Here is a 13194-nt window from a genome sequence, read left to right as displayed (position 1 = left end):
CTATGAATTTATAGTTCTGAAAACTAAAAATTTCAGAAAATTCGCCCTAAAGTTTTCTCTCTAAAATATACTTAAATTAGCAGAGCAGATTCTGAAACAAAGCAAACCAAGAAATGCCCTTTTTGCACCCAACACCTTAATTATAAAAGAGGGAAAATTTTCATCATGATAAATCAAAATTTTCCAATGAAAAAAAAGAATTACCTAGTCAGATTTCATACACTTAAAATTTTAGTTTTTTATTCTCTATGTGCAGGCTTGTTAACATTTTTTCATGATATTTCTCGACACGTTTCTCTCTTTGACAAAAAAAATATTTCATGAGAAATTCATAATAAACTATAATTTTTCTTTAGAAAAAATCAAACTACATAAGTATAGGTATAGGTAATTAGAGTTGTAAATATTGAAACACCACAATTGTGTATCTACAGGAAGTGTGTGTGTTAGCACAACCATCTATTACTTGCTTTCAGAGCTTAGTGATGAGTCTAGGCGTTGGTGCTGACTTGATAACATCACAAAATATTTTCCCATTTGAGGCGCATGAAAAGTTGGATACATGCAGGAAAAAAAAATTGTGATGAATAAGTACTTGATAAAATCACAAAATATTTTCCCATTTGAGGCGCATAAAAAGTTGGGTAGGTATAGGAAAAAAAATTGTGATGAATAAGTAAGTACATAGGTGATTGAAGGCTATTAACTAATTTGATTAACTTTCAGAAAAAAAAGCCAAGGTTATGATTAAAACTTTCTTTTCAGACTAGCCTTTTGTAACCTTGTCTTTTTTGCCTAATGAAGAATTTGAATTGAATTGAGCCTCATATGAAAAAACGGAATGTCCTATAAAGTTGAAAAAAAACTAAAAAAGGAAATCCTTTGCAGTGGAAGATTTAGAGGAAATGTTGAGGTAAGAAGAAAAAGAATGACAAAAGTGTCAAAAAATTGATTATCATTTAATTACAAAATCATACACAATACATACAAATACAATTTGCTAAAACTTTCATGGTTTCCGAAATCATAATTTCATCCCCTGTCCCCCATATCACAAAGAAAAACAAAGAAAAAACAAAAACAGAATCGCATTGACAAAACAGCAAGTTCTTAAACTGTCACTTTAGTCTCTGACTGAGATGTGGCTGCTTGGAATTCTTTGACCTAAAAGTAAATGCTCGTGAATTTAAAAAGACATGAAACAATTCCATGTTGTGCTGAGGGCCTTCAGAAATTCTTTCTTTTTCTGAAATTAAAGTAAACATTTTTAAAGCCATTTTATAGGTACCAACTTTGCTGATGAAATAGAGCAGAAAATTTTTAATGGAGAGCAATCATAATTTGATTCACAGCTTAAGTATTTTAATCAGTGTGCTTAAGTTGTACAAATCATTGGTCGAAGTAAAATTTCCGAGCATTCATTTAGACTTGTTTCCTTTTACTTATATTTGCTTCATTTCCCTCTTTTTTAATGGTGCTGAACATTGGTATTAGAAATTAGAGATGACGGTAGAGACTCAGAGAGTAATTTTGGTGCTCAGTTAGTAATTTGACCAAGTTCTAGAAATGAAAAGAACAGGTTGAAAAGTTTGCAAGAAATCTGGAATCTTGAAAATTACATAATAAATTTATCTCCATCTCCTATTGAATTTTAGAATGCGATTAGAGTCAGGGAAAAAAGAAAAGTGGAACTTGCTGTTTTGCACTTAGCGTACATGGAGAAAAAATACTTGTGACTGTCATGCATTTTCAATATGAAAATCTCATGACTAGTGTTATTCTTTTTCTTTCATCAAAAAAAAGAGAAAAATAATGGTGATAAAAAAAGGGAAAAAAAATTACCCAACTCAATTCCTCCTCGACTTGTAATTGTAAGAGGAGAAAAGCAGTTAGTGTGACTTCTTAAAAAATGAAAACTTGATCACTTCACCTATCTCGCATATTTATCATAGGAGATTAAAATTTTCAGAAAAATCTACTATTGGCTTAAAAATTAGGTCCTCCTAAGAGCAGAGCTTCTAAACAGATATAGATACATATATTAGGAGAAACACCGTTGCTGAGCATTAATTTTAATTGAAGAACAATTTGCATTAAAAAAAATAATAATAATTTTTTTGTTATTTTTTTTCCTTTTAGTAACCAATACTTACATCTACCATTCACAATTTTTTATTAACATCGACTAACTGTTAACTTACAAAAAACTAAACAGTTTTAATTGATCATTAAGTATATGTTTTGATTAAACATAAAATGCTCTGCTACAGTAAATTCCCATTTTACTTTTCTAATAATTTTTGTGAAGTAACCAGAATTTTCCACATGGTCACATGGTACAACTAGAGAAACATAGAGCAACATGATGACGAATGAGAATTAACTTGTCCCTGTCTCTAAATTATCTTACACTTCCATACTCACAGACATCAAATTTTAAGGAAAAAACAATATTTACAATTTTTATTTACAAAATGTTCAACATTGTTAAGGATAATTTTTCACAAATAATACAAGCATATTTACAAGTTTTTGGATAAAGTGAGAGCTTACTTAATGTTCATTGGTATTAAATATACATGACACTGTACAAATATAATAAAATACAAAGAGACTTAGGTACAAAAGTTTAAGTTAATGAGTACAGGTTTGCTGTTTTCACAAAGTGGCAATGAGAGAATGGTTTTAAAATAAAGAATGGTGTATGAATATGGTAATTCATTTTACCTACTTAGTACTTATAAAAGTCCAGCTTCAGTTATCTAAAGGGAATTTTAGCCGGAGAGGAATTAAAAGGGACCTTACATGCAACAAGGTAATGCACAGATATGCGGGTGACGCTCGATTGAATTTTGATGGGAAAAGAACGATGACATAAATCTATATCATGAATCTTCCACAAAATTTTGGTTTTCTAAACTCTTATTCAATCACATTAACATCTCAAATATATTCTTGATTGGTACATATGGAGGTACCTACTACATCGCTAACATTTTCTCCGATCCTCCCGTATTTTATTGATTACTGCAATAAAAAAGAAGAAAAAATAACAAGAATTATATTTGTCTCAGCTGAAACTAAATTATTAATATTACATATGTAGAGCAATTAGCGACACGAGTTCCATTTTAAAATTAATATATGCATTCGGCGCCTTAAAATCTATTTTATTCAGAAGAAAATTTGAGCAAGTTAGAAGCTACAGTAAAAAACTAGTAAAGCAAAGAATGGAACATTCTCGGTTGAAATTTTAGGAAGAAATCCATGATACGATAGTGTTGACAAAAGTAAATTAAGAACGCAGCGGTAGGAAACTAAAAGTTCCGTACTTAGGATTTGCCTGTAGCCATTTTATGATAAATCATACAACAGGCCGAAAATGTTAAGGGGATGCATAAAATCAGGCAAACGATTTCAGAAGGCGATTGTTAAAAGAAGATTAAAATTGTGTTCTGAAGTACGGTCATAGAGACTTCTTGCTAAGTTATTGACCTAGGATAAATTGTATTTGACATTTGGTTTTGAGGTTAGGTTTGATAAACAAACCTACGAGGGAAAGGAACAAAAGAACGGAAATAATATTAATCCTATCGGCAGAATAGACTTGCCTAAGTTTCTACATAAATTTCAATGAATAGTTTGATCAGTAAGGACATTGGAAAAATTATAATTTGGCTTCTTGCTGAATTATCATCATTCTTGATTATCTACCAGAGTGGAGGGAAGCTATATTTTAGCATAGACAAAGGGCGTCAAATGATTCTCCACAAAATAAGATTAAAGTAAGCAGATTACACTCATAGAGTAAAATCAAAGAAACTCTCAGCTGAGTGAGCTGTAATAAAAATGAAAAGATCTTATCGCTTGATAGTCAGGTAAACATCCTTTAGTATCAGAGGGTTCGAGAGCTAGCTACTCTTGAGCCGATTGAATCAAATCTTACTTTCCATTGATTCTCTCATAAGTTTCAACCATGAAATTCAATTAGCTGGCTACCACAATGTTAGCAACTGAGGAAAATTCATCGGAAACGCTTGAGGGTATTCACAATGATATCTAACAGAGAAACGACAATAATACATTTTCAAGTTATATGGTTGGACACTGCTATTCACCGACGACTTAATTCATGGTATCTAAATCTGTCATGAACGTCATTAAGAAAGAAAAAATTCTTGTCTTTCACTCAAAATCGTCAATAAGACTTCTTACATTAGCAGTTACCGTTAGTAGAAGGTATTGGGGGAGGGGGGGAGAGATTGATGAGAACGGATCAGACAATAGCTGCCAGTTTGCTCAATTTCTTGACTGAGATTTGAAAAATGCAAAACTTTAACCTTTTAGCACAAGCATCCATTCTTCAAGAATTGAAAGATGACAAGAAGGCAGTTCAACTGACCAAACATTATGAACATTCCAAAAAAAAATTTCACCTGACTTTGTGTTAATTACCGACACTTAAGTTTTCTTAATTTTAATCAAAACAGTGTAGGTAAACCTTAGCTCACTTAATCACTGATGCATTTAGGGAAATAAAAAATTACAGAGTGTGAAAGTGTAACAGAAATCTGTCAGAACTAGGTAGGCACATGTTTTCAGAAAATTCATGGAGTTAGAATAGCGTTATTTGAATTCTAGTAGGAGAAAACCATTTTGGAAAAAAATTGGAGGAGCAGCAAGCTAAAGGGACTCGTAATTCACTGAGAATTAAATTTCACATGGTGGGATGCAGGAAAGTGGGGGAAATAATGAAAATATGGAGAAATGAAATAATACTGTATGAGTTCTGAATACTGGGAGCAAATCCGTGGTGAAACTAGAAAGACCTCATATCAGTTCATGACAGGAGCTGATGGCCGATTGCATTTCAATTTTCTGAGCGGCGACCAATAATTGATAAGAAGAAAATTTCAGGTGATTTTACCTAATATTTCAAAGAATCTGCTTCTAACATTTGATAGAAAATATCTAGTGGTATTAGGTTTGGAAAAAGTAAAACATACCCGGAAAGTTTAAGCATCCCAATTGAGAAAAACATTTTCTTGTTTCACCACTGCTGATTTAGTAACTGAATTCAAAAATATGATTTCACTACTTGTGATGTTGTTAGTAGATAAGTAAATATTTTCTAACGTTTACTCTTGGAGAATAATATAAGGGGAAATAAATTTTTTTTTTTTTGAAATAACGTCAGCTCCAAAAATAATTTCCTGAGAATTGATGACAGGATGAAAAAATCAGAGAAACTTACAGTAAGAAAGTTGAAGCGATGAGAATGATGTGTGATGATTGCAAAGATGGATACTGACAGGAGATTTGTCGGATGGTAACTTCATGGTTGAGAGCAGGAGGAAGACTGACGTTACATAAATTTCTATTACACTTCCATCTCATAAAGTAAGGATGATTAGCACTATGAGAGAACTATTTATTTGAGACAGAAAACTTGTACAAATGCCTGGCTGAATTGAAATGCAATGCTGCTTGGAAAAGTATAAATCCCGCACATATTCATACATTCCAGCATAGACCACCTTATCAAAAAAGAAAACACAGATTTTCTGGGTGAAGCCCAGAAATTTGAGAGTGTTCAGCTCCCATTATTATCACAAGTCGATACATTTAATTGCACAGGCGAACTCAGTTTAGAATTGATCACTTCTAGATTGAAAAGAACCGGTTCACTTGACGATGTTGGTGTTGTTTCAAAGACAGAACAACCGATCGGATCGCCACTTTTTAAAACATTGAATGTTTTGCACTTCTTCACAGTTGTTGTGCTGACTACTGATGAATCATACTTAGCCCATCTATCTAGCAATGAGCCACTATTGGAGTTACTTTTGAGGACATCATTATGGAAGAGAGTGCTAAGATTTCGTTTTGAATCAATCCCATTTTCTTTCGGTATTGATAATCTATCTTTTAGTATAGTCGATGAAGGACAAGAGGTAGTATCATTTTGAAAAGCCGAACTATTCGCAAAGTTCACTTCAATAGTTGCGACACTTTGTGTTGGACTAAGCAAGTTTTCTACATCATAGATCACAGGAGATGAGGGCGGTGTAAGTCTGTCAGCCTCTAGGAGCGGCTCCTCTGGTGTCAACGGCCTGAAGCAGGTCACTTCTGGTTGTGAGTGGCTTGCTAATTGGTCTGCAGGAATCCTTTCAAGTATTTTGAAGTCTTGAGCTGCCCAGTAGTCATCTTGGCTTTCACAAACTCGATCTAATATAACACGACCACCTCTGCCGACTCTTCGCCTTGCAAAGCCGATACACTGCGGATGTGGTCTAGAGATGGAGGTGAGGCTGTACCTGTACCGCTTATCAGCATAACCTCCTTCTTCGGAGCTACACCATGGCCAATTACCAAAATTAGGAATAGGAGCTTGATAGGAGCATTGACTATTTCTCCGAAAGACATGGCTTGAATCTTCATCCTCCACTGCTCTTTCTGTAGGGACAGGACTTGTTCTGTCATCATCATTAGCAGTGTCTGGATAAAGGGAACTTTGCGCTTTGTGTTTCCGTTTTTTATACTGTCGTTTCTCTTTAGTCCAGGAATTCATTTCTTGCGTTGGTTTTGGTACCCAACTGGAAGAGTGATTAGGAAAGTGATTGGTATAGATAGGAGTAAAAACATTGCGTAGGTTGTTTTTATTGTGGGAAACTTCTGCTAAGATTTGGCCATTAAAGTCGTTGAGCTGATAGCGTTTTTCGTACACCTCTACTGATAAATGAAGTAATTCACGTTTCGAATTTTCTCGGCGTTTGACTAGTTCTAAAATCATCAGGGCTCTATTTAGATCTTTTTGCAACCTGATCATCTTTTCATATGAGGCCTCATCATTCTTACGATTTTTTCGAGTCTGCATTTTTTCCGTGCGTCTTCGAAAGGCGATATATGGGTTCGGATTATTGGTGCCAGTAGCATTCTGATCAGTTTTGACTGTTGGAATTAAACTCTGTAGGGTTCTGAGGCGTTTATTCAGCCAATAGTCATAAACAGACATGATTAAATCATCATCTTCCTTAAAAAGCATTTTCGCCTCAGTTTGCGTTACTACTGAATGACCACTATTCTTTTCTAATCTATCCATTATTTCCTCAAATTTATCTGCATTAAGCCCTAAAGTTTTTGAGTGAGAACTAACCCATTTTTCATCTTCCGAGTCCATGTCATAGTCTGGAATGTCTTGCTCCATAGCAAACGGTTGCATATGAATCAGTTTCTTCGGTACCTGGAACGTCGGAGGATAGAGTTTGTTGTAGATGGCCTCACTGATAGCGTTGACTTCTGGTGTAGGAATTATCAAACCGGCGCAAATAGCTCGTTGGAGGTGATGTTCGCATTCTTCCTCCTTTTCCATTCCACTAGGCATTTGAGGTACGGCTCTGTTAATCGCTGAATATTCAGGAAGATCAGGCAGCTCTTCTGACATGTAAATTGGCATGGGTTTGGACGCGTCGAGCGCCCGCGCTCGAAAACTTAATTTACTCATTTTTGGTTTCCTTCTATTTCGCACTAATTAATCACTAAATACACGAAAATATTTACACAATTTACACAAAACTTTATTATTGTAGAACATGGTAAAGATTAATGTTTATAGATCGTGTTTTTGAAAGCCTAGGTTAACCGACGGCAACGGTGAATGGTGGATGGATTACCGGTCATCGGTGGATTTACGGCGCCCCTCTCAGCCCCTCCCTCCTAATGCTCCTATCATGAAAAATCATTGAAAAACCGCGGATTTCTCTCTAATGTTAATGTTAAATAAAATCCATGTATATACTAAAAAACTTTATTATCAGCGTGATTAGCAATTCTGGTTTTAGGTGTTGATATTTTCATTTATATTCTATGATGTGTGTGCGAGTGAATTTCCGAGCGAGTCAGTGAGTCAATCAATGCAAGATCCTACAGGTAATCCCAATTTTTACTTTAACGTTCGCTCGTTTTATAATATCCGATTTTGTAAGAATGTAGAATATTGCTATGAAAATTACTTCACCCGCCCCCTTTTCCCCTGAGTACACAAAAAAAAAAAACGATTTTTACCAAACCGGAAGAGGTCACTAACGCAAGTAACGCTATATCAGTTTGCCTTCAGTTTTTAGTGTAGGCAACACGAGCTCCTGCTTGCTTTGAAAAGAGTGGAACAAAGAAGAATACCTTACAGAATGGAAAAGAAAAAGGAAGAAGAAAGGAGAATGAGAAGAAGATCAAAAGTAAAAGAACGAGGAAAAGAATATGAAAGGAAGAGAAAGGAGAATAAGAGAGAATAAAGGAGAAGGAAAGAGCAAGAAGAAAAAGAACGAAAGAGGATGAAGAAGAAGAATAGAAAAATAGGAAACAATTAAGCAAGAAAAAGGAAAAAGAAGAAGAAAAGAGAAACAAGAAGATGATTAGAGAATAATAAGTGTAAAAAGGAAGAATAAGAAAAAAGAAGAAGAAGGGAAGAGGATGATGATGAGAATTTGCCGGGTGTTCCAGAGCACCCGCGACGGTGAAACTACCAAACCACGTATCTCGTTTGCGGTGTTTAAAAATCTACGCTCACATTTTATTTTTTTTAAGTAGACCAAATCAATATCATTCCTTGAAATTTTCACGGAATTTTCTCCGCACAAAGAGGAAAAATCACAGAAATTTTCAAGACTGGATGTTAAGTAGTTCTTCATTTAAAAAATAAAGCATGACAGGAAGTCTGCGACGTCGCAAACCGAGATACGTGGTTTGGTAGTTTCACCGTCGACCCGTCCATGTCTTTTTCTGGGAAACGGCCGAGAGTTGAACTTCAGGGCAAAAACTCTCTGAAGAAAACCAACCCCCAGAGAATTCAATATAAATATTTGCAGCCCCCCCCCCCCCCAACTCCACTTTTAGGGGGGGGGGGGGGTTGAGGGGGGATGACCCCCGTTTCCCGCATTTTTCATATGGGGAGGATATTTTTGTACTTCGATTTAAATTATGGCCAAAAGTAAGAACTTTCTGTTCCATGCACTTTTCCCCTAAACCCCGATTTTTTTGAGTTACGGGGCATTTTGGGGCATTTTTTGGGCAAATTTCAATTAGACAGTGTAGGCTTTAAAATTATAAAATATTCGAAATCTAAAAGTCTCCCTGGAGAAGAGGTCAATGCCTTTTTATTTATGTGTGACATGACCTATATTGTTCCAAAATTATGAGGGCCACGACCCCCCAAAAATTTTGGGGCTTTGGAGAGCCGTAAGTCGAAAATATCAAATAGGAGGGGTATGTTTTGACTTCAGATTTGGATTCTTCGCGAAAAGTTACGTAGAATTGATGAAGCGTAAGACCTATTTGCTCCAAAGAAAAGAGGAATGTACGAAGGAAATATAATAATGTGGAAGATGCGAAGAAAAGAGAAAGCAGCAGTAATACGTTTATTTTTAAAAGGTGCCTTAACGTTCCGATGTTTTTGTGGTAGGAGGGCCTACCAATGAAATCCTCTCAGTCGTGAGTAGGGAGGGCTTGATTCGACTAGGCGACTTACTGACTGCGAGGGACTAAGAAGAAGTATCATATCAAATTGAAGGCGCTCCAAGCGGTATAAGCGGCATGCATTCTCCGTTTCTTCTCCGAATGAACGTCTTAGGCGGGGAAAAGTTTAATTTCTTCAAACCCCCCAATCAAAATATGTTGCGGACTCAAAATAATTGAAATCCATCGATTTTAAATTGACTTCAGCACTAACTTTGACGCAAAACAATGCATCAGGTCATAGTGATAGGTGATGTCCTCGACCACCCGAGGCTTATTGTTTCTGTTTTTTTACATGATATTCAGTCTGTATATGATCGCGCAGAGCTTCAAATCTAACATTGTCTCATGTATATTCAAGGAGGCCAAAATTAACGCTAATATACCTATGAATGTTCCAAAATAATGAATGTTCCAAAATAATGAATGATTTGTATAAGGCAAGGTCTGTTGGGGGAACTTTGAATGCATTATTCTGATTTTGGAAGCGCGGTGCGTTGAGGCCTGGATACACGCTCAAATTTCCATCAATTTCGAATCAAATGGTGACTGGTGCACACCATCTACCATTACATTTTTACGGCCTGCAAAAATTTGACCGCCATTTTTGTCATCATTTTGATCGAAAAGTGACGGAAATTCGAGCGTGTATCCAGACCTTCCGCCCTGACACGGTACTCTTCGTTTCAATACACGGATGGTTTAGTCAAAATGAAAACTTCAGAATACTGCTAGGGGAGGGGACAATTTTGCCCCTACTAAGAGATTTTATATAATTAGCCTTTTTAGTGGGAAATTTTGGCTACTTTTGATTGGTTAAGGCATATTTTAAGGTTTATTCCCTAGGAAACTTTACCTTCTCTGACCAAATACTCCTCTTAGGGGACTAAATGAATCACTTCAGCTAGAATGACGTGTTCAAATCGAAAAAAACCTACCCAGTCTACTTCTTCGTTTTGGGCTATAAGGATTTGATGAAGAACACTCAATACATGTTTACAAATAGGTACTTCCTAAAAATCGACTCTTTCGAGAAATAAGCTAATACATTTTAGGGTCTATGAACCACTTTCATGCATCAGGGATTTGCGTTTTAGTTATTATAGCCATATTTAAATTTTCTTGCAAACAATGATGGTGCCGCTGGTTTTCTTTGAAACAAACTCCCAAGCTCTAAGGAAGCTCTCAAAGGTGAGTTTCTAGTGGAGAGGATCCACCACACTATACTCAGTCTATGCCTATTTTCGTGTTTCTTGCAAAAATTTACTTAAGTAATAAGTATTTAAATAAAATCCCTGTCGCACGGAGAAAAAAACTTCGTGCATGGGACCCAAAGTTTAGGTCATATGGATCTCTGAAGTTTTCGGATTGAGCATCTAAACACTTTAGGTCCAGCTGCTGAGGTTTGAATCACACATCTGAAATTTCAGTTCTTACATCTGAAGTACTTCGGTTTTCAGATCCGAAAAACTTCGATTCTCACATCCGAAAAACTTCGGTTCTCACATCCGAAGTATTTCAGATGTAAGAACTGAAGTTTCAAATGTGTGATCCGAACCTCGACAGCTAGACCTAAAGTGTTCAGATGCTCAATCCGAAAACTTCAGAGATCTATATGACCTAAACTTCGGGTCCCACGCACGAAGTTTTTTTCTCCGTGCGCATCTGAGAGCTCCAATATGACGTTATGACATTTAAAGGGTATGCAACCTACATGTATTTTTCATGTGGTGTTTCACTTATTCATTTACTTAATGAGGGAGGCTTCACTTAAATACGTCTCTTAAAAATTAATATGGTAAACTTCTCAGCTATGAAGAAAATCAACTTTGTTGTCTTGAGGGATTTTCGCGCCATGAAAATCGCATGTTAAAAAGAAGCAAAGAAGGATTCTTGCGCTTAGTTCACAAATTATGTCTGATCAGGCTCGGACTTAAGGCGTGTGCAGGGCGTGCGGCGCACACGGGCGCCAGCCTTTGGGGGGCGCCGCGAAAGAAGAAGAGAGAGGAAAAAAGGGGGAAAAGGAAGAGGAAAAAAAGGGAAGAAAAGACAAGGGGAAAAAAGGAAAATCAAACATGGTTGGGCAGTGAAAGCAAGGGAGAAGGGGGGAAATGAAAGGAAAAAGGAGGCAAGAAAAGTGAATAGAGAGTCCGCGAGAAAGGGGGGGGGGGCATAAAAACCATAGACAAAATATAAAGAGAATTGCCGTCTGAAGGTAAATTTTCAGGACAAAAACTCCACCAGGTCCATAGACGGTCAGGCGCCCCTTGACCCTAAATTTGCGGCTGTACAGAAATACAAGAGTAGGCATGTAGTAAGGGGGGGGGGGGGCTATAAATCCATCGAACAGGAGCCGACATAGCATTTTAGGCCACGTCCGCCATCTTGGATTTGAGAATTTTCAAAAATCGACTAAAAATTCGAGTTTCCCGTCGAAAAGTACCCCTGATCCCGCGGTTCACAAAGCTCTAACGAACAGAAACGGAGGCCAGAACCGGGGCTCATTTTAGGCCACATCCAACATTTTGGAGTTGAGACTTTTAAAAAGTTGACTAAAAATTCGAGTTTTCCGTTTGAAAAATACCGTGTGATACCGCGTTTCACAAGACTCGAACAAACAGAAACCGAGATAGCATTTTAGCCCACTTCCGCCATCTTGAATTTGAAAATTTTAAAAAATGGACTAAAAATTCGAGTTTCCTGTCGAAAAATACCTCTTGACACCGAATTTCAGAAAAATCCATCGAACAGGGGCCGAGATAGCATTTTAAGCCATTTCGGATTTTCGAATTTTGAATTTTTTGAATTTTGACAGATTTTGATTTAAAACGCGTGATCCCCAAAATCGAAGCTCAGATTCGGATTCCTCGTAAAAAATCGATGCGATTTCATGTATCATACCCTGACACCGCATTTCAGGAGAATCCATCGAACAGGAGCCGAGATGGCATTTTAAGCCACTTCAGTCATTTCGGATTTTTGAAGTTGAAAAATTTTACTTAAAACGCGTGATACCCAAAATCGAAGCTCAGATTCGGATTCCTCGTAAAAATCGATGCGATTTCATGTATCATACCCTGACACCGAATTTCATGAAAATCTATCGAACAGGGGCCGAGATAGCATTTTAAGCCACTTCAGTCATTTCGGATTTTTGAAGTTGAAAAATTTGACTTAAAACGCGTGATACCCAAAATCGAAGCTCAGATTCGGATTCCTCGTAAAAAATCGATGCGATTTCATGTATCATATCCTGACACCGAATTTCAGGAAAATCCGTCGAACAGGGGCCGAGATGGTATTTTAAGCCACGTCAGTCATTTCAGATTTTCGAATTTAGAAAATTTGACTTAAAACGCGTGATACCCAAAATCTAAGTTCAGATTCGGATTCCTCGTTAAAAATTGATACAATATCATGTATCGTACCCGAGAATAGCGTGAAGGAAAGAGACGTAACGTAGACATACTGATTCGAGCATATGAATCCAACGTGGCAACATGGGTAGTGCTCAGTGGGTCAGCGGAGGAGGAAGAATAAGAATTTATCTTGAGGAATTCCTCGCGACGAAACCGAACGCTAAGCGCCGGCCGGCGCCTCCCCGTTCGGTTTCACTCGGGCGACCCGCGCGGCGGCGTAGTTCAAACGGGTAGTACGACAGAATCTATACGCGTCGCTAAACCT

General features: G+C 36.9%; 1 protein-coding gene across 1 annotated transcript; it reads right to left on the bottom strand.

The window, feature by feature from the left end:
• Positions 1-940: 940 nt before the first annotated feature.
• E(Pc) (Enhancer of Polycomb) lies at positions 941-7666 on the bottom strand. The gene has a single exon (XM_019052164.2). The coding sequence runs from the start codon at positions 7502-7504 to the stop codon at positions 5594-5596; it is 1911 nt and encodes a 636-aa protein (XP_018907709.2). The 5' UTR covers positions 7505-7666; the 3' UTR covers positions 941-5593.
• Positions 7667-13194: the final 5528 nt, after the last annotated feature.

Source organism: Bemisia tabaci, chromosome 5 (genome assembly GCF_918797505.1).
Source record: "Bemisia tabaci chromosome 5, PGI_BMITA_v3".
Taxonomy (NCBI): Eukaryota; Metazoa; Arthropoda; class Insecta; order Hemiptera; family Aleyrodidae; genus Bemisia; species Bemisia tabaci.
The sequence above is the reverse complement of the archived record's forward strand: the minus strand, read 5'-3'. Positions and strand labels throughout refer to the sequence as shown.